Source organism: Danio rerio, chromosome 20 (genome assembly GCF_049306965.1).
Source record: "Danio rerio strain Tuebingen ecotype United States chromosome 20, GRCz12tu, whole genome shotgun sequence".
Lineage (NCBI taxonomy): Eukaryota > Metazoa > Chordata > Actinopteri > Cypriniformes > Danionidae > Danio > Danio rerio.
In genome coordinates this window covers 38499536-38523046 of record NC_133195.1, presented here as the reverse complement: position 1 = coordinate 38523046, position 23511 = coordinate 38499536, and the positions used below count along the sequence as shown (strand labels likewise).

The window sequence follows — 23511 nt, the reverse complement described above, 5'->3', positions numbered from 1 at the left end:
TCAAGCGCTCGAGATTCATTCTAATAACTGGCTAGTAACGGTGGAAAACTACTAGCCACAGTGCCTGGTGATCAATAAAGTTAATGTCAAGCCCTGATATTATATATAAAATAACATTATAATACTTGCTATTTTTGGCCATAAAATAATTTTAAAATGATGCATCATCCCTAGTTCTTACACAAGTGTGTCGTTGAGCTCTAAAACAATTTAAAGCTTAAAAATCCCCTTTCTGAAATAGAGTAAAAGAAAACAATGGCCCTCAATTGGTAGCTATATGTGAAGACACAGCGATTCCAAACATGCAGCAGCTGCATTGAATGCTATGTCTCAAACAAAAACAATTCAGCCTTATTACAAAAGGTCTGTCCATCTTTAATCTTAATAATTGCTTCTGGGGATTATGGTCTCAGATCTGATTGTATAAAATCCCTCCACAAGAAGCATTGTATGGTCCCCTTGTGTGTTCATGTTCAAATGCGTGCCATCTCTGCGTGTTTTGAATTTCCCTAAATAACTTTCCGCAAGGCCCTTAAGAAACACAAAGGCACTGAAATGGACATTGATGAGTTGAAAGTGTACGTTTGCCTTTAGGACAGCAGCAGGCAAGATGAACACTTTTGAGTGCATCAAATCATCCCATTTCATGTAACATGTCCTGACAGCCACGATGAGATAATGTTTTACGCCAGAACAGCAAATAATAGCACTTGCTTTATTTTTATCTTGCCTAAAAGCCAGGGTATGTCCGCTCAATTGAGTTCAGAGAAAGGTCTTATGACTTTTGTACCGAATATAGCCATTGATAACTCAACCAATTTCTCAGTAATCTGACAATTAAAGTCAGTTGTCAAAGGTTTGAAGTTTTTTTCCAAAGCTATTTGTTTTTCACAACATATGAAATCGTTGTCCAGAAATAAAAGTTAATCTGACCGCCCGGCACAATTTTGGAAGCTTTTCACGTTCTTATAAGTTCTGATGGTTTAAGCCGGTGCTCTTTTGCATGTCATGATGGAGGGACATTTCAATGCTATGTATATGCCGCGTTAAATATGGATTATGTGTGTGGAAACGATTGCTGGATTTAGATGCTTTGTGTCAAAATGGGCAAGCATAATATCCATCCTAATCCCTTTTTACAGACATTTTGGGTGGTAGCCTGCATGGCGGGATGGCAGTGGCTGAATGCTCTCATTATGGATATGCATCCAGTTTTTCATAAACGCGTTGGACTGTAGCAGTAATGTATGCCTAGATGGTTTTATTTGGAATGATAAATAACCATGACACAGTTGTTAGTGCATTAATTCATCCCACTTGATTTAGCCAGAACATTTGGGTAATTTTCTCTGTATTAAGTGAAAAACTGCTTGTTTAGAAAGATAATTGAAGTCATTAGTGCACGTAATTTGTAATGAATAGAATTTTTAACAGCCAAATGCTGAGAGTAATATTGTGTTTTTATACTGTAATTATGTATTCAATCATTTTACCGATAAAGCACTATAGATATACAGCTCTGGAAAAAAGAGACCATTTCGAAATTATTATGGGTTTTCTGGACGTGTCGGTAATAAAAGTTTTGAAAAAAAATGTCTGTTTGTGTTTTATTAATAACTACAAATAAATTATATTCTACGGTTTTAATAAGAATATTTTATTAAAATTATTAATATTTGATAATTTTATATATTTCAAACCTTAAATATTGGAGATAATTATATGTAATATAAGATTAATATACATTTTTTCTCTGATATTTTAAATCTGACAGTGGAAATAACACATAAAAATATGTTATATTGCCCAATTGTCCTTTTCTATTAATAAATGATGGGAATTATACATTTTAAAATTTTTAACAACTAAACATGATTTGTTTTGTTGTTGGGGATGTTTTCATCCACTCTGGGGTGATTTTGTGTCTCAGTAAGTGGCCATAAGTCTGTTTCAGCTAGAAGAATGATTTTTGGTGTGAATCTTACTTTGACACATATTTTGAGAAATTGTTTAGAATGAAAAAACTCTACAATACACTAAATTTATTACCCTTTTGTTATGTTGGGGAAGAAAACATCCACTGAATTAAACTGCTGTAAAAATGCATCTGATCATTTTTTTTTTTCATTTTTTTTTTTTGCATAAATCTGTTAATCAAATTAGTCCTAATTAAAGCTACTAAACTGCTTAGAAAACAACAAGATTTTAACTCTTTCATTGCCAAATTCATAAATGATGTCATTGATTTGGTAGAAATAAAACACACACAAAATGACGTATTTTCAATATAAAAAGTAATCGTATATTATTTATTTATTTATTTATTTTTTTACCTTTTATCGCAGTCTTGGACATGTGACACAACATTGTCTTTGATGCATGGTTTTTCATGCCACCATATAATCACGGTAAAATGTGTCACTTTTACTGTTGATCATCTGTTGGCATCTGTTGATCTGTGTGCGTGAGAGAGTAATATTTGCGCACTTATATTGATGTGTCTGAGAACATCAAAAGATGCATCTCAGCTCTCAGAACTACATGGAGTAAATAAAAACAAAGACTGTGTATTAATGCACCATTAAATGTGGTTATAATGGAAGTCAATGGGGCAAAAACAGCCACCAACAGTAATTAAGGGAGAAAAAATGAAAACCTAACAATGAATCAAAGCTAATGTTATTATTGATCGTTTACATGCACAACACTGTGATAAAATGTTAAGAAAATCCAGTCCACAATTACTTTTCTATATTGAAAATACGTCATTTTGTGTGTGTTTTTTTTTCACCAAATCAGTGACATCATTTATTAATTAGAGAATTAAAGAGTTAAAATCCTATAATTTTCTAAACAATTTAGTAGTTTTTTTTTTTATCAGGACTGAGGTTGATTAACAGATTTATGCAAAATATTTGAAAAAAAAAATCTGATGCAATTTTACAGCATTTTAATTCAGTGGATGTTTTCATCCCGAACATAACAAAAGGGTAGTAAATTTTAATTTAAACAGTGCATAATGGTTAAAAATATAATAATAATGTTTTTATTATTGTTATGTTTTTAAAAATATAATAATAATGGTTTTATTATTGTTATGTTTTTAAAAAATATTATAATTATATATATATATATATATATATATATATATATATATATATATATATATATATATATATATATATATTTGTTATTATTTGTATTCTGGTCTTTTTATTATCTTTAATAATATTAAGTAAAATAACGTATAGGAATGTAAATATATACTGCTGTAATTTTATTTATTTACTATTATTTTTTATGATAAAAAATACTGTTTATGCCATGTGTAAATGATTGAAAGTTTTGGTGCTGGGATGTCAGAACCCCCACCCGAGTATCACAAAGGGCCGTGCTCTGCAGGGGTGGAGGCGTTTATTGTCTATCTGTCTGGTCCTGGGTGGAGTCTTTCTATTTCTCCCCCATGGGATTTGCATATTGATGTCCGGCCCCAGAACTGGTACAACTCCCAGAATGCCTCATGCTGTAACTGGGCCTCAGCCATAAACAGCATGTCTCCCCGCCCCAAACAAAAGCCTCCTCAGAGGGATGAGGGAGGGACGATACCAGGCCTGCACAACAGATCTAATTATGTTCATTTAACATAAGGGTGACCAAGTGACTGCGATTAAAAAAAAAAACTAAACTAGATGGGTCAGAAAGTAACGTGGCCTGATGGGTATTGTGTTTGTGCAGTTGACTGGTTAACATTCTGCTTCTGATGTTTTGTTTAGTCTGATTTAGAAACGTGATTAGGCTTTATGCGTTTTTAATAGTTGATTGTCAGAACTTGTTTCTGTATTTTATTAATACAATATTGCATAATGGCAATGGGCCACACAGTAAGATAAAACAGACAAATTTATAAATAAAATTATAAAAAATTTCAATTATTAAAATAAATTTAATATTTAAAATATTTAAATAGATAATGGAGTATCAAAACATAATATAAATATAATGACAAACAAACCCAAATGAAATGAAATGTTTCGCTGTGTTTCGCTGTCACATGTTTATTATGAAATTATTATTATTATTATTAACGTTACATTATTTTCTTCTCTTTCTATACAGCCCTTTCATCCTATGGTGAACTTGGAGTGCTCTACTGAAATACGCCCGTTCCTGTGTGCCCTTTATGCACCCGTGTGCACCGAGTATGGCCGTGTGACCCTGCCATGTCGCCGCCTGTGCCAGCGGGCTAAGAGCGACTGCTACAAGCTCATGGAGATGTTTGGGGTCAGCTGGCCAGATGAGATGGAGTGTAGCAGGTACAAGCTTCCTTTCATGAAGCCCTTCTGCTAGACATCTGTGTGTTATATAAGAACCCAATCTAATATTCTGTCTCTCAGGTTTCCCGAATGTGAAGAGTCGTACCCTCGAGCGATAGACCTGCTCCCCAGCAGCGACAGCACTGAGGAATCGCCATCAGCAGTTCAACGGGATTATGGCTTTTGGTGCCCGCGAGAGTTGAAGATCGAGCCCGACCTGGGTTACTCCTTCATGGGCGTCCGTGACTGCTCTCCTCCCTGCCCCAACATGTACTTCCGCAAAGACGAGCTCATCTTCGCCCGCTATTTCATCGGCGTCATTTCCATCGTCTGCCTATCTGCGACTCTGTTCACCTTCTTGACTTTTCTCATCGATGTGGGTCGCTTCCGCTACCCCGAGCGTCCCATCATCTTCTATGCTGTCTGCTATATGATGGTGTCTCTGGTCTTCTTCTTGGGCTTCCTGTTGGAGGATCGTGTCTCATGTAACACAGCAAGCCCGGGTCGTTTCCGAGCCTCCACCATCACCCAAGGCTCCCACAATAAAGCCTGCACCCTACTCTTCATGACCCTCTACTTCTTCACCATGGCAGGAAGTGTTTGGTGGGTCATTCTCACCATCACCTGGTTCCTAGCAGCAGTTCCCAAATGGGGAAGCGAGGCCATCGAGAAGAAGGCTTTGCTGTTTCATGCGGTGGCTTGGGGTGTGCCTGGAGCCCTCACCATCACTCTGATGGCCATGAACAAAATCGAGGGCGACAGCATGAGTGGTGTGTGTTTCGTTGGCCTCTACGACCTCATGGCTTTGCGCTGGTTCCTGTTGGTGCCGCTAGTGCTGGATGTGATTGTTGGTGTGGTGCTGCTGTTAGCAGGCATTGCGGCGCTAAATAGAGTACGGATGGAGATCCCACTAGAGAAGGAGAACCAGGACAAACTGGTGAAGTTCATGATCCGGATCGGCGTGTTCTCCGTGCTGTACCTGGTGCCTCTGCTGACGGTCATTGGATGTTATTTGTATGAGCAGAGCCATAGATCGGTGTGGGAGACCACCTGGGTTCAGGAGCGCTGCAGAGAGTATCATATCCCCTGCCCATTTAAGGTAAGTCTGATGTATGAAACACTTGTAATAGCGCTCAAATATTTGTGTAGACCCTTCACAATAACTGCTGTATTGACTTATTGTGCAATTGACCCTTTGCTAAGCCACACCTGAAAACTGCCACACTCCAATAGTGGCTATGCGCAGGTGGTCTGTCAAGCTTTCGAGCGAGGGAAACAAGCCAAAGTGTTGTGCATATGGATTGTGCAAATCTGATAGCCGGTATCCTAAAAGTTTGAACGAGGTGGTGAATTTTTTTTTTACATTCCAAAACCTAAAACCCAAGCGGAGAAATGCCAGCGTGGATCAAGCTGTGTGAGGGGCTGTAAAAGCAGCACGATTCAGTCATCTGTTTCGAGCTACGAGTATTTGGATTACATATCAACAGAACAAAACAGAGATATGATCGCAATATACTGCACCCGCAGCTGTTTTTCAGTAATTTATATCCGTCATGTCCATGTCAGAGCTACAATTCAATGTTTTTGTCTGTCTTTTGGAGTTTTAGTCATTGGTGAGGACGATATAGCGGGTTACTGTCTGCTTTTATATTTGGTGTGGGATTAATATTTGCTCATAGGGAAAATCTATTTGTTCACTTCTGCTATTTATACTTTGATTTGCTTTTCAGCATGTTTGTTTTTTCCACTGAACTGCAAATTCGAATAGAAACGGTATAAAAAACACACAAACATACTGACAGTTATAGGTATTGTACATTGTTATGGGTAAGGGTGTCACGATCCTCTAAATCCTCGATTCGATTACATTTTCGATTCTAAAGGCACGATTCGATTTTCGATTATGAATAATTAATTAATTAATGACCAATTAATTATTTGTAGCCTACCGTTTAAACTACCTGACCTGCATGGTCTTTGTTTTACCCATAAACAAATCCTACAGTAAATGAATAAAGGCAAGATACACACATAATTACCACCTGTCAATCACTTTTTCTGTGGGACCGGTTGAAAAGGCAGTGATCTGTGTCGTTATAATGGCGTCGGTAAAAAAGACAGGAACCAGCCAACAGTATCTGAGGTGTTCGCTAAAATGACAAAGTACAAGTGAGTGAAAGATTGAAGCAGTCCTCTGGCTGCCTGGACCTGCTCTCTCGAGCGCATGGCTGTGAGTGTGTCTGTGTCTGTGTGGTCACGTGATGTGTGTTTTCAGCGGTAGTGAAGAAGGAGGGCTGCTCAGAAATGCTACACGCCACTGTGGATGTCAAATCGTTGTCGTTCTAAAATGCCATTTAAAAACAAAGACAGTGTAAACAGGGCCTGAGTGTGTACTGTTCGCGAGTGGATTTGCAATGGGGGCGGGCGGAGGATCGCGATGCCGGTGTAGTCTATCGGACAAACCGTACGTAATACGTACATAGCAGAGCTTGCAAAACTGTGTTTTTTTTTTGTCGACAACACGAACGTTGTCAACATAACTCACTGGAAATCCAAAATGCTTACACACCGGCGACTTCATTGAAAGAGGAGAGGGTTTAAGTTCTGTCGATGGGTCTCCTGCTTCTGCAGTTTAACAAGCACTTCAACAAGCCTGTTTTTTTCCCGCTTCAAGCTGACGTGACATGGGGGTGTGACAGCATCGACGATTCTATTTTTTGATTCGACAATCGAAATTGAGCATAAATTTCGATCGATTTCGATTAAAAATCGAAATCGTGACACCCCTAGTTATGGGTCAATAATACTAATATTTGTCATAAATCCATCAATTTCCCCTTTCTGGCTGCTCTTTCTATGAATGAATTATGTAGATCAGCGTGTTTCCTCGTCGTTTAGTAATGCTTTATTTCATTGCACAACAATTAGTCTATCAAGCTTTTTGGCTAAAAAAAAGAGAAATTATGGTTTAATTTGTGAATTATATTATTTTTAAATTTCACCTCTCCTGCTGTGCATGAACTGAGCTGTTGAATGGTCAGTGTAAGAGGCGGCTAGGCTTTAGCTTCAGGTTTGATTCAATTATTGTCTAATTGAATATACCCCTGTAATGCAATCTGCAGTCCTGTTTTGTCTGGCTCTCTCAGACATCTCACCTGTACGCCAAAACTGACTAATTATATCCTTGGCAATGTCTGACACCAGCGCATACATATTGTAGTAGACATGCCAGGAATGAAAGCTTAACAGACATAACAACAGTAACTAAGGAGGGCGGAGTTTAGCAAAGGGCAATATATGTGGACAGAGGCAGTTCAAGACCATATCGACTGTTGGGCCACACTTTAAAATTAATTGTATTCAGGATTATTTCACCTCATGTTTTGTATCATTTCTTATTTCATGCATCACTCTGCCATCTTTAGATATAGGCTAATAAATAGTAATTATTAACACACACACACACACACACATATATATATATATATATTCATTCATTTTCTTGTCGGCTTAGTCCCTTTATTAATCCGGGGTTGCTACAGCGGAATGAACCGCCAACTTATCCAGCTAGTTTTTACACAGCGGATGGCCTTCCAGCCGCAACCCATCTCTGGAAATCATCCACACACATACTCATACACTACGGAAAATTTAGACTACCCAATTCACCTGTACCGCGCATGTCTTTGGACTGTGGGGGAAACCGGAGCACTCGGAGGAAACCCACGCGAAGGCAGGGAGAACATGCAAACTCCACACAGAAACACCAACTGAGCCGAGATTCGAACCAGCAACCTTCTTGCTGTGAGGCGACAGCACTACCTAGTGCGCCACTGCCTTGCCATATATATAGGGTGAATAAGCACTAACTGATCATGAATATGATGACAGATTTGTTATGTAAATGCTCTACACAGCATTATTAGTAAAAAAACAAAACAAAACTCAACAATCACATTACAAAAGCATCCACCTTTCCTGATATATTTATTCTCCTTCCTTTGACCTCAAGTGGATTTACTGTGCTTGCTGAATAATTAAAGGCCTCCACAGTTTGCTGCCAACTTTGTCAACAGTCTGTTTTTGGAAATGTTTTAGTAAATAAATAATTTATTACTGTGACTAAGTGGTCACTATAAGATGCAGGCAAAAATAAATAGTAGTCTGCTTACTCTTCATCTAGTGCCATAAATTGTACTGGTACAAATGGCATCAAAAGTAACCAAAAATGGCACAAAATGTGTTTTTCTATTAATTTTACAATATGTTCAATTACTCAAAATGAATGCTTATATCAGAGATGCCCAAAGTAGGGGCCGCAGGCCAAAGTTGGCCCATTGTAACCTTTGATTTGGCCCACCATCCCATCTAAGAAGGAAGTGACAATGATAGAGAGGGTTGGGGCAAATGCCTTTAAAAAAACATAGTCATTTCTAATTTGACAGGACATTTTGCTTATTTGTTTTATTGCTAAGCCTGAAAAAAGCAAACTGAAATTAAATGTTTCACTTAAATGATGTAAATGAATCTCATTTTTTAAAGTGTACAGTAAGTAATGTCACTCGATGGATAAAGGACTATGCAGAAGACATCAGCGAGCAAATCATGGCAAAGACTAGTGTAACTGCATTCTGTTATGTTTTTGTTTTACTGTAATAAGTTCGTCATGAAATGTAATATATGCTGTGTTATAGGGATGCTCTGATCGATGGGTTGAAGATTAGTATCGGCCGATAATCACATTTTACGTCTCAATCCACTGGCTGATCTGGCCGATCTCATGAACTGATTCCATGAACCGATTGCAAGTGTTTGTTTACGAGTTTACAACTCGGGTAACACATCCACAGCAGAACAACACATGAGCAATGTTTCCAAATCGCATCGCTAGTCATTTTTCTTATTTGTCTTTCTGATTTTTCTGTTTTATCTGGAGCATCCCTACTGTATTAGTTCATATAAAGCAATGTTTTCTAGATGTTTCTAAATATTATTCAATAAATTAGGAAATTACCCATGGCATATACTGTATTTACGTTCAGTCCACTAGCCTTAATCGAGTTTGGTTTTTGGCCCTTCACAAGAAAAAGTTTGGGCACCTCTGGTTTATATGATCTGACTGTAGTATTTAATATGAAAGGATGACAATGTCTATTCTTATATTGCTAGGGAACAAAATACCCTCAGAATATTAATAACTAAAATCCAGAGAGTAAAAACAGAATCTTTTCCGCTAAGTTCATTGCTTATAGCTGCGTCTGAGTAAAACATACAGCAGCATCTGCTCTGAATATCTCGTGTCAAACATGATACATATGAACTGATGCATTAATAAAAACTAATAGGCTGTGGAGGAAAGTTTCAGCTGCATCTCGATGATGTTTATCCATGTGTGTGTGTGTACTGTGTACATGCCTGAGGTTGTATGGGACTGTGGGATCAGTTTTAATGAGGTCTTGTTTACTGCTGCTGCTTCTGTTCTGTTCTGTTGTGGCGCAGAGGAAGGACAGTCTTGTGTCATGTTATATCTCTGTAGCAGCACTTCATGAACTGTTAAGAAGTGTTTTGCTATTTAAAGCAGATTTCTGTCATACTGTTGTAAGTCAAGATGTTGTGCAGCAGTCAAATAATGTATTTGTAAACAGTAAAGATGTGTGAGATGTTTATGTTGTGATGTATAACAATCAGCCAAAATCAAGCGACATATTTTAATTTAAATAAGGATTGCACAAGGTGCCATTTAAGCAAATGGCTCAGTAGATAACAAAAATTCTGTTCAAGATAAAGACAAAAGATTTGTTAAGATTTTTTCAGATCATTCAAATAAAGGTTTATTAAAGCTAATTAAACCCATTCTTGTTACGTCAAGTAATAATTACATTAAATTAAATACATTCGAAAGATTACAAAGTGCTTACCACTGATCTATATAGAATTCTCTCTTACAGAGCAATGACACAAACTAAAATAAAGATAATAAAAAAATTTTAAAAAACTATTTCTAAAAATGTAAATAAGAATTAAATGTAACTAATATATATGGATGTAAAGCCATACACAATTGCTCAAAACTAACAGTCAAGATAGTAATTTACCCAGCAGGCACTCAACATCACAAGACGTTAAAATTAGATTAGATTTAGGTCGTGATGTCAGGTGACCAAAATTCAATGTCTAGCCAGCGTCTTAAGGACAACGTTATTTTGACATCCAATAATGACGTCAAATTACGCTGATATTTGGTTGATTTTAAGTTGTGTTGGAAAGTCACCAAAATCCAACATCTGATAGATCTCATGGTGGTAATGTCCACAAAACGTCAAGGTTTTAGGTTGGACATTGACGTCAGCCTTATGTTGGGTTCTGATGTCAACCCAATTTTCATTTCCAAACAAAATCCAATGCAGCACAACTATTTTTAATGCTAATAACAAAAACAATAAAGGTTCTTGAGCAGCAAATCAAACTGGATTGTTTTAAATTGTAATATCACCATATGGCTATGTTCTAGGTCAAATAAATGATCAGATGTGTAGCAGTAATGTATATGAATGTAAAGTCAGGCTGACAGCATTCAGAGCAGAAGTAATGCTCCATCTAAAGCACAAATACAGAAAGAGTGTGTTTGTGTGTGTGTGTGCATTAGATAAAGGGCAGGACAGACATTTGTGTTGGCTGTTGCTGTGTTTATGCCATTGGCAATTGTGCAGTGAGCCGAGATAAAGCACTTCCCATCCACACAATCGCACACACACAACCCAAGGCTAAACTGACACAAACACACACTGCATGGGGTTAAGAGCGGATCCCACATGTTCCCACAGTACACGTTCTGATTATAAATCAGGTTTCTCCTGTTCTGAAGTTGCAGATTATGCAGAAGTGTGTGAAAGTGAATCTGCTTGTGCTGTGTTTACAGGTTGAGAAGACCAGCAGGCCTGATATCGCCCTGTTCCTCATCAAGTATCTGATGATGCTGGTGGTGGGCATCCCGTCTGTGTTTTGGGTCGGGAGTAAAAAGACCTGCTTCGAGTGGGCCAGTTTCTTCAGTGGGCATCGCAGAAAAGAGTGAGTTTTGTGTAACGTTTGGTGAATTTCTTACATTATTGTTGAAATTTATTGTAGGGATGTCCCAATCAGGTTTTTTTGCCCTTGAGTCCGAGTCTTTTGATTTTGAGTATCTACTGATACCAAAACCGATCCGATACTTCTATAATACATTTTTTTATTTAATTCAGCATATTTTAACATTTTAACTGTTAACAAACAGAGCACTTCTGTGAGGTAGCTTGAACAATCAAGTAATAAATAACATACATTTTTCACACTTAAGACTTTAGTGCAACAGTAAATACGAAAAATATCTAATATAAAAACAAATAGCACCTCAGCTTAAAATACCCTGCAGGTAAACCCAAGTTTGTGTATCTCACAGTTTGCTATGGCAATGATGTCATCATCTGCTTTATAATACCTCCAGACCTCAGACATACTCGTGCTTTCCGCTTCAAGCTACTTCCATGTTTTACTTTACCGGCATTAACCATTAGCATCTCTGCAATAAAGTGATGTTATGCAGTTTCTGTGTGAAGTCAAGAAAGAGGTCTAACTCTGTGCCATCGCATAACTATAGATGTGTTCAAAAATAACGAGTAAATATATGCAAACAGTTGAAGTTGAATTATTAGCCCCCTTTAGAATGTCTCACTTGTTTTATTTCGGCTATAATAAAAGCAGTTTTTAAATTTTTTTTTTTTTTTTTTTTTGGAAGAATATGTACAATTACAGAATGTTTGCAAATATATAAAAAAGATCCTCCACATTTTACTTATGCAAAAAATAAAATAAAATAAATTAAAAGAAATTAAAACTAAATATTTCCTTCTATAATTATTAGGTACAAGTGATTATATTACAACTACATGTCTATATGTATATATACATACACATACACATATATACACACAGACATACACACGTACATACAATTTTTCCCTTGGTCTATTAACACAATTTACAGAGTCTACCTATGAATATGTAAACCATTATCTGAATTGACAGAGAAAAAAAACAAAAAAAAACAAACAAACTTAGTTATCATTACAGAAGGAAAAGAAGAACAAAATATATACGAACTCAAACAAAATAGATCACAGTATGCAAACGAAAATAATACCCTATAATACCCCCCCACCCGTCAGTTTCTGTCTGTGTTGCACACCCGTAGGAAAGATTACTGAAAATGGGAGCTGCCATATGATTTGACAATATCCCCATCAAACAACTGTTCCATTTCTCCCTTCCAAGTACCTTATAAAAGGTTCCCATATTTGAAAAAATTTAGGCTTTTTATTCTGTAAATGGTACCGTATTCTTTTTAAATGGAGTGTGTTTGTGAGTTCACTGAGCCATAATTTGAAAGAAGGAGGAAGTTTACTTTTCCAGAATGTCAGAAGCAGTTTTAAATTTTTTAAATACCATTTTAAGGTCAAAACTATTAACCCCTTTAGGCCAATTTTTTTCCATAGTCTACAGAACAAACTATCGTTATACAATAACTTGTCTAATTACCCTAATGTGCCCAGTTAACCTAATTAACCTAGTTTAGCCTTTAAATGTCACTTAAAGCTGTATAGAAATGTCTTGGAAAATATCTAGTCAAATATTATTTACTGTCTTCATGGCAAAGATAAAATAACTCAGTTATTAGAAATAAAGGGCGAATAATTTAGGGGGCTAATAATTCTGACTTCAACTGTATTTATCCGAGTCCTGATTGCGATGTAACGTCTGAAACTGCGAGTCTAAAACTGTGTGATTGGGCTTGATTTCCATCATGTGATTGGATCTAACATCCCTAGTTTATTGTGTTTGCAGTGGGTTTCACAGGAATAAAAATAAATTAAGTGGTGTTTATGTAGAGCTGTAGCTATAATATTTATTTTATCACATTTTATTCTGAATATTTATACATTTCTTGTTTTTTCATTCTTGCCAGTTTCAATATTATGTGCTATTTTTTGCAAATACACTATTGATAAATAGTGCTCAAAATCAACTGTCATGAGCTTTATAATGATACACAAGATATATCAAGATCTTATTTTCAAATACATTCTATTCGTTTGAACTTTGGGAATTAAATAATCTTTAAAAACATTTTCAACAAAAATAGAAGCAGTAAGTAAGCAGTAAGTAAGCATTATTTTAACTTATAATGATACAAGCTGTTTCTTGATTGAAAACCTGTGTTACACTTTGTTAAAAAAAATAGTAGTTTTAAATTAGTTTGAAATCATAGTTCAAAATATCACTGTTGATTTATTTATTGATTCAATAAAAGTTTTGATAAAAACGCAGCACTGATAGACATAAGAGACCCGTTTTAAATGTCATTATGATATGATTAAGTGTTACATGGATTTTCATCATATTACAATAATTTCGTTGATTGTTAGGTAGTCAGCTAGTTGGTTATGCCGAAAAGTAAAAAATAATACTAAAAAGGTTTACATTTTTAAAAATGAAACAGGTTAAGTTTTTAAATCAATTTTCAGGTGCAGTGTGTAAGTTTGACACCCAGCGGTTGACTTAGGTATTGCATTCCTGGATCAAACGCTAGTGCAGGTTGCCAGCTGATCAACCGCGTTCTATATAAAAGTTACAGCACGTGATAGAAGGAATATTTTCCATAATAAAGGGAGTTTTTGTCATAACCAAAACCTTGAATTGATATATTAGAAACAGCTTTTTATTTCTCACAGGTAAACACCAGGGAAAACTTACAATGATCAACTCAGGTACACTACATATGCTTTATTCAGTGTTAAATGCTAATAATGTGAGTGTGGATGTCATTTTACATGACATTTATTCCCATACTACTGAAAACAGCCGCAGATACGTTAGTTCACCTCAGATCTTGAAAAAAAAAATGAAAAATTGAAATTGAACTTTAGAACTCTGAAATAATGCAAACAAACTCATACTGTGTCAGTGATCCAGCATGCATGTTTAATAATGTTAAAGAGGTTTAATATGTATTAATATTAATATGTAATCATAAACCTTACCATTTCATGAGTAAGTGCATATTCTGTGCTTCTGAATGGCTCAATTTAAATTGCTGTCATGCTGTGTCTGGTGCAAACAGCCAAATAGCTTATCACTGCAAATCTCGTCACGTAGCGGACATTTTCAAAACAGAATATCTGACTTCAGTATTGTTTGTCAGACAAACAAGAATGTTCACTTAGCATGTTTCTTGACATATTATGGTATTTTCATGCTTTAGAAGAGTCAAAAACTTACATACAGCACCTTTAATGTATTTATTTGTTAGCTACACTCAAAAAATTCAATTTGCTGCTTGTTCAAACTACTTCTTTGAATAAAGCTGGAGATTTTTTTGGAAAACGTAATTGTTTTATGCTCTGTGTACTAAAATTAGTTACGTTAACATAATGGATTTGTGTTGGGACAACATGAATGAATTGGGTGGAACAGTGTAGTTCCACCAAATGTTAAAAATCTATACTTTTAATTCTAAATGAGTGGCAAAAAGAGAACTAAAATTATTACTACATTTTGAATAGTACAAGACTGCTACTATCTAATTCCTGGAGGGCCGCAGGTCTGCAGTTTTGCTCCAACCCTAATTAAACACATCTGATCCAACTAATCAAGGTGTTCAAGGCTACTATAAACTATTTTAAGCAGATGTGAGTTGGAGCTGGTTGGAGCTGAGCTATGAAGAGCTGCGGCCTTCAGAGTTTTAGATCACTGATTTAAATTCAAAAACATTTAATCTAAAGCTTTAATAATTAAAATGACAACTTTAAAAAAATAAAAATAAATTAGGCAGAACAAGAATGAAGACATAATTCCTTTTTTAGATTTGATAAGGTTCACAATTAAAAGTGTCAGTACTGATGGTTTATTTTTATATATAATCGTATATTTCTATATAGGTTTTTATATGATGACATGGTAAATACGTTTTTATTAGCATGAACAATATCCAAAAATGAATAATAATAATAATAATAAAACTTACATTTTATATAGTGCTTTTCTGGACTCTCAAAGCGCTTTGGGGGAATCTCCTCATCCACCACAATAAGTAAAAGATACTACTAAAAAAAAAATCTCTTCTACTGTCCAATAATGAGAAAGCTACAAGCACAGTACCGGGAGTCTGCAATATGCATACATTTAAATATAATAAAAATAGCCACAGGTAGAAATTCAGTCAGTGTGACTTGAATAAATGCAAAATAGATAATTCAGTCAATAAACAGAAAGGAAACAGTGTCAGTAAGTGTGTCCTGTCTCATAGGGTTTAGTGTAAAGGCCTCCTCTCTACACACCCCTGTCCCTCATATCAGGGCATTAACCTCCTCTCCTTCCACCTGTCCCACTCCCTCCTCCCTCATTCATCTGCACTCCTCCACCTTTCCTTTGTCTCTTCCTTCTGTCCTCCGTCTCTCCCTCCCCTCATTCCCACCCATCTCCTCCGTCAGCAGTGCGGTGCACGAGAGCCGGCAGGTGCTGCAGGAGCCCGACTTTACCCAGCTCCTCCTCAGAGATCCCAACACCCCTGTGGTGAGGAAGAGCAGAGGCACCTCCACGCAGGGCACCTCCACCCATGCCTCCTCCACACACCTGGCCATGCTGGACGAGCCCCCGAGCGCGAGCACCAGCCGTGCTGGCAGCACACGCAGCAAATCCAGCAGCTTCCATGGCAGCTTGCACCGCTCCAGAGATGGCCGGTGAGTGTGTGTGATTTTTATCGTTTTCATTCAAAAGTGTCCTGTGAAGTGTTTTGAATTGTGCATTTTTATTAGATATTTGACCGAATCTCACATGAAAAATTAAAAGAGGGTGAGTCATAGTGCAGCTCCTTCCTTTTAAAAAAAACAGCCAGTTGTTGAACTCAAGCAAATCAAATGTAAAGCATCTTGAAGAGGGGGGGATATGTCAGATACTAGAGAGCATTTGGTCATGATTTTTTTTCAACTGTAGTAAGGGTTGACATGAATAAAACCTAGGCAGAAGTGACAAAATATAAGCTTTACATGTTTATATCTGTTTATATCTTCTAAACGCAAGTTTTGCCATTGTTTTGGTGCGCACACTAGCATATAGTTATCCTAAAAACCAACAATACTGATACAAATTATTAAAAAAACTTGATTATAATTTCATGGGACCTGTTTGAGTTGACGTTATTGAGTGTGTTGCTCAATTTGTAAGAAAAAAAGCACGTCTTGAGAGTGCAGAAGCATGGACTGATTGATTAAGCCTATGAAAGTATAAAGTATGTTACATAAACAGACTTGCAAAAACGGGCAACACAGAAATTTGTGACTAAAAAGTTTTTTTTAAAGCATCACAACTAAATTATTAGAAACCCGGAAGAGATGTGATGGTGGGGAAAAAAAATGATGGAAGAAACACTTCCTGTTCACTTTAGGCATGGGCCAGTATAAGATTCTGATGGTATGATAACCTTGGATAAATATGCCACGGTTTGACAGTATCACGGTATTGTGATTACTGCTCTAAAATATATCTTTTTAAATAACTAGGTTAAATACAAAATCTTTTTTCCCTTTTGAGCACAATATATTTTATTTTGAGAAACATTAAAAATATTTTGGAAGAGTAAACATCTCAGGCTAAATCAATTATTGACTTCTTCTGTCTTCATTTGTTTCAAAAACAGATTTTAAAAACAATTTAAAAGTGCATCTTTAGATATCTTTTCTCCAGAAGATACTGTTGTTCTAAAAAAAAGTAAATAAAAAAAATTATACACATACCTTAGGAACAGTATTGGAGAAAATTATGATGGTTTAAAATCGTCCCATGCCTAGTTCACTTTATACATGTCAACTATCCCGTTTTTACCATTTTAACCCACTATCATCAGTTTATCATATGGAGCGCGTCCGTCAGTCAGCGTTTACTGCGTTTACTGATTGCACAGGAAGTTTGGCGACCGACGTACAGCATTGATAAATAGAACAGAATGCAGACATATATATAATAATTTTAACATGCTTTCAAGATTAAAAATATGAGTGAATTATATGAGAAAATACTTAATGAAAGAATGATAGTGGGATAGAATGGCAAAATACGGGAGAATCTCGGCAAAAACGGGCGGGTTGACGTATAATGTGAATAGGAAGTGTTTGTGGAACACTTCCTGAATACATTCCATGGCATATACATTCCATATACTTCCTGAATATGGAAAACATCTTTGAGAGATAGCGTAAAACCTCTTTGTGTGGGAATGCAAAAACTTAAAAATATATATTTTCCCATAATTTCGTTTTTTTTTTTCTCACTTCATCATGTCCCTTCCGGGTCTCCGTATCGTATTAATCTTTTAACAGGTGTGATATTAAATTTGCACCAGAGTAACAGTTATGTTGAAATCTGTTGGAAAGAGTTATGACGTTTTAATTTTAATATTTTCAAAATATATTTAAATGAAGCATACTGTACACCAACAATCAAAATATTGAATAATTAGATCTTTTTATATGAGAATAAGATAATAATCTGATAATGAGACTTTTTAAGAGAAGTTTATGCTCAACAAGGTTGCATTTACTAGACTCAAAATTATCATTATTAAGTTTCAATTTAAAATGATTACAAATAACCAGTCATTTTCTATATTTAGTGCTCCATTACTGTTGGTTCTCAATTATGAACTATGGTTCTTATGCATGTTATTCTAAATAGTTTTTTTCACCAAAGCATTGAATGGTAATTTATTTTTAAATATTTATGTGTATCTTTGCCATCACAGAAATGAATTACATTATAAACTATCATTTTTAAATAGATTTTATATTGTAATAATGTTTCCCATTGTGGTTTTAGAATATTTATGCAGCCTTGGTAAGCATAACACACTTCTTTCAAAAATATATACTTATTCCAAACTTGTATTCATAATAACATGCACTTACATAATAGGAGTAAATATTCAGCAAGTTTTCCAAACCAAATTAGGCAGATGTCCCAGGATAATATCACCCCAATTGAGCACAGCTGGCCAAAGCCTGCATCTGCTTCTCTGACCAAAGATCTAAATGTCTCTGTTGCTGTGTTTGTCATCAGGTACACGGCCAGCAGTTTTCGCGGTGTGGAGGAGCGCGTTTCTCACGGGAGCTCCCTGCACCTCAATGAGCCGCTACAGCACTGCGCCATTAACCGCCTAGACAGCCAATCACGGCACGGCAGCCTGCAGCGCCTCGAGAGCCAATCACGGCACAGCAGTGTTCGAGACCTCAGCATCACAGCACAGGCCATCCAGAGCAGCCCTGGAAATGGCATCCACCGCGTCATGGAGGAGGACGCGACCAAAGCATAAACTATACTGCAAAACTACTCGTAACTAATGGAGCTAATGGAGCCACAAATACCAGAGTGTTCGAACTACACTGTTAACTGTGCGCGTTCACTGGGAATTGAACCCACAGCCTCATGACACTAGTTGAGCAGCTCCACGAACAAAAGGGACTTGAATTTATTTACTTTAAATTTGACTTTTAGTCAGAGGATTTCCAAATCAGAGGATACCAAACACTTGAAATCCTTTACCGTAAACTACCAACAGAAGTCTGGGGTCTGCATGCTTTTTTATTTCATTTCATTTGGTTATTGTAAACAATTTCACCTATCTTTTTATCAAAAATCATTATAACAAAAATAAATAATAACACAAATTAAATAACCATATTAGAGTTACTTTTTGTCATTAAATTCTTTTTTAAAATCTATTACTAGGGCTGAGCGATATTGGAAAAACCTGATATTGCGATATTTTATTTTTCTGTGATAAATATAGTGATATAAATACAGTTTCACAAGACAGTTGATGGTTTTCTGGGGAGTCTAACAGTATTTAGGTACAGAAATTGAAGTTACAATGCAAATATCAAGTCCAAATATCAAAGCATTCTTAGAGCAAGTAAAAATATTGTTTCGTTTTCACCATCAGCATAAAAAGGTAAAAATCTACAAGCTAAACAAGCTAAATGATCTGCTACTGAGGTAAGTTAAATAATCTTGTACTCGATACTTGAAATATAGATGTTTGGACTAGAAACGAGACAAAAATTCTAAGTAAGTAAAACATTTTTGATGCATAAATCATATAAATTCCATATAAAAACAGTGATGAAATAGGATTCTCTAGCTCCTGGTCTACTACAATTCAGACTTAACACTGCATATCTTTGCGAAGTGACAACTGCGGATGCACACATTGCGATAACGATGCTGAAATTATATATTGTGTAGCCCTGTATTTATTACTAGGGCTGGGCGAGATTGCAAAAATGCAATCTCCATAATTATTTTCTATAATAAACGATATATATTGTATATATATCGATATATATTTACAAAACTATATATATTTCGATAGAAGTTGTTGCTTCCAGATTCAAAAAAGTACCGCAACAATAGCTGTTTCCATCCAAAAATGATAATTAATTTTTTGCGCAAAACTGGTGTGTGAATAAAGCCGCGTTTCCATCCAACGAATCAAATCGTCAGTTCCTGATTAACTGGGGCCAAATATCAACAGTAAAAATGGAATATGCAGTGAACACGCGGTGGCCAAAACAACATTTCAGATGTTTTATAATATGCTCAATTTGTCAAATTTGTCAACTCACACACATTTTTATCATCACATGATCTCTTATAACAAAATCACATGACTTTTTTAATGCGCATACTGGAATTTGTTCGGTAAAAGTGTTTGCATTGCCGTTTATGAGCATCTTTTCTTATCAAATAAAAGTTTGTCCTACACAGTTATGCGCATGTTTTTTATGCGCATTTTCAAAATGTATGCACATCTTACCATTTCCATCAACTGTTTTTTATGTGCATATCTAAAATGCACATAAAAAATAGGTGGATGAAAACGTAGCTATTGAACTGAAGCCACAAAAATTAGACGGTCCATTTAAATGGCCATTAAAACATATTTTCAGCCAATAAATTTTTGGTATGCAAAAATTTACTGCATCTCTAATATCAACACACTTTTAGATTCCCATTGTTGCACATTTCTGTTGTGTGATTGGCTCCTAGATCAATATGGAGTAAAAATGTCTAAAGCTTATTAATGTTATTGACATTAATTTGATCGCGGTTCGATATAATATCGTTTATCAGCTCAGCCCTTTCTATTACAATAGAATAAAGTTATTTTATACCGTAATAAGATTTCAAAATCTGCTTTTCTGATCAAACTAATTATGCCTCAGGGAGCATAGAAACATGAACTATTCAAAAACTTTGTTTAAAAAATCATACAGACCCCAAATCTTTATAAGGTAGTGCATGTATTGTGAGCTTTTCTAAGGTGAGTCTGTGGAACCTTGAGTCAGTGTTCCTTCATAAACAGGGTCAAGCATAAGGGCTTTTAATGCATCATTGATGTGTTGAGCCACTTGCTGTTTTATACTCCCGTGATTTAAGCTTTCTGTTTTGACCACGACAGATGTGGTTTTGAATGTTTCTTTCCATTGTTTGTTGCACTTTTGACTGTTTTATAGAGAAAAACTAGTGATGGATATTGATATCTACACACATTTGGGTCAAATATAAATGGACAGTTTGCCCGAAACTGAAAAATCTATCACCAAATATTACTTGTGATTTTGAATCTGGAAATTTGCAGTACATAACAATGTTTTACATAACAAAACTGATTTTTTTTTTTGTATGTGCATAATGCCAGATTATGTACAGCACAGTGGCATTTTGGGGGCCTGAAAATGTATACGTTTTTAAACAGTTTTAAAATTGACGTAGACATCATGCGCATATGTATTGCTTGTTCAGTCCATGCTCTATAACAGTGGTTCTCAACCACATTCCCAGAGGACCAACAGCACTGCATGTTTTGGATGTCTCCTTTGTCTCAACCATTTCTAAATCTAGTGTGTTTGGTTAAGGAGACATGGAAAATGTGCAGAGCTGGTGGTTCTCCAGGAATGTGGTTGAGAAACACTGCTCTATAAGAATGTGCTTGAGTGGTTTGAAGAACTCTCGGTGTGTTCCAAATGGGATATAGATTTGCACCTGAAGGGCACTTCGGAGTGAAAACAGCCATGGCTGCCATATTGTTGTACCGAACCAAAGTGTTCAAAACGGTTGTTGCTAGATTAGATACACTTTCAGCTGGAAGTTAACAAAATTTATTTATATTATTTATTACTTTTCACATTAATTGTATTTTATTAACGTCTACCCCCACCCCAACCCCAAAACCAACCCTCACAGTAACGTAAAAACAGTAGTGGTACCAAGTAAATTACCCAATTAATTGTATTTTTTAACATCTACGCCTACCCTAACCCTAAGCCCAGCCATTAGAGTAACGCAAAAACAGTAGTTGTACTAAGTATTGTTTATGTTATCTATTAAATTACCCAATAAATTTTAGTTTTTAACATCTCCCCCCTACCCCAACCCTAAATCCAACCATCACAGTAACGTAAAAACAGTGGTTGTACCTAGTACTATTTATGCTATCTATTAAATTACCCAATAAATTGTATTTTAACGTCTACTTTAACGTAAAAATAATAAATGTTGTTATACAGTATCATAAAAAATGCTGCTATATTGATGTGCATATCTCACTTTCAGCCGGCCGTGTATCTTATCTAGACATAACCATTCAAAACTGGCCACTTTGAAGGGCCTTTCGAAATGAAGAATTTCAAAGGGTACAACTGATGGATACTTTGGGTCTTAACAATCCTATGCGCAGGGAAATTGATTGGTGACGCACCCTGCATTCCAATGGGATGGACTCATCCATAACCCTTCAAAGCTGTCACTCCAGAGGGTAAACTCTTTGAAGGGATTAGAGCATAGGGATGGAATGCAGTGTGTATGTGTGCAGGGCATTGTTGCTATACACAGTGATACTGCCATCTATTGGCCTGGCATGCAAAATACAGTGTGAAAAGGGATACTTTTTGACATGTCATCTGATTGTGAAATGTTTAAAAAAACTGCTTTTATAAACATTTTTTATTTCATATAAAATTATGAAAAACACCCTTATAACAACAGCTATTCTACAGAGAATCTTTTCCAGTGCCAAACGTCATTAGTTCTGTGTCTGAAGACAAGTACATTTTCATTTTTGGGTGAAATGTCCATTAAAGTGTGAAGAGCTGAATTAAAAAAAAAAAACATACAAAAAAATATGACTGTCATTTTAGAATAGATATTGTAGTCATTTTTGTCCTCTACTACTGAGCTCTTCTCTGTTGAGTTTTAGCACTAATGATCATTAGTCAAATTTGTGTCTTGTCATTTACCGAAAACTGTGAAAGGCTCTTTTGTTAACATGCTCAGACATCCTGAGTGCTTTATGTACAAAATAAAACATCACTCTCAACACGTTTACGTTAATGTGTGTCATTTCCCTTCGTTTATTGAAGTATATCAGCGTCAGCTTAATGTAGTATTGTCTCCAGAACTGCATAGTGGCCAGTTTATCCAGTCTCTGATTGAACTTCCACCTCAAATACAGCTGTGCAAAACCATTCCCCTTTGCTTGAAGTGATACAGTTTTCAAGTGAGTGAGAAACAATACAACCATATGGGCATGAACATTTATGACATGCAAAACTGTACTAATTATTTCAAAGCAAAAAACGTTATCCTGTTTAAAATAAATGAGGTGGGGATGAAAACATATTTACTTGTAAAGTGTAAGAGATTGCAGACACATTTAATTTCAGATTTATGTCCAAATTCGTTGCTTTACTGTAACGTTAGCTTATATAGAATGATAGCACATTGAGCTAACGTAATCTTTTTAGCTTTTGGAGCAAAACAATTTAGCGATTATCTCACAATGTTTACAGAGGGTAAACGAACATTTCACACCTGTAATTTAGAAAATCACGTTTAGCACTGTTAACCCCGCATTGTGAGGCCAAAATGTTCAGAATGAAACGAAACTTCAAATGTAACGTTAACGGCTAACGTTAGCGGTTTAACGTTAGCAACTGACAGTTTTATAACGTTACCTCAGAAAGTGTTTTGACAGCAACATAAACGTTATTTCAGCGTTTGACCGACTTAAACTGTTAAATGGTGACAAACAAAGCTACAATTTAAGTAAAAAAGT

General features: G+C 35.8%; 2 protein-coding genes across 5 annotated transcripts in view; one reads left to right on the top strand and one right to left on the bottom strand.

Moving 5' to 3' along the window:
• The window catches only part of fzd3a (frizzled class receptor 3a), a 38242-nt gene extending 15467 nt beyond the window's left edge, over positions 1-22775 (top strand). The window contains exons 3-7 of one of the 3 annotated variants that reach the window (XM_005160748.6): positions 4117-4313; positions 4395-5412; positions 11233-11381; positions 15836-16084; positions 18456-22775. In XM_005160748.6, coding sequence (XP_005160805.2) covers positions 4117-4313; positions 4395-5412; positions 11233-11381; positions 15836-16084; positions 18456-18708 — 1866 coding nt within the window. In that variant the 3' untranslated portion in view covers positions 18709-22775. 3 annotated transcript variants of the gene reach the window in all.
• fbxo16 (F-box protein 16) overlaps positions 1-23511 on the bottom strand; it is a 47319-nt gene that overhangs the window by 23730 nt on the left and 78 nt on the right. The window lies entirely within an intron of this gene.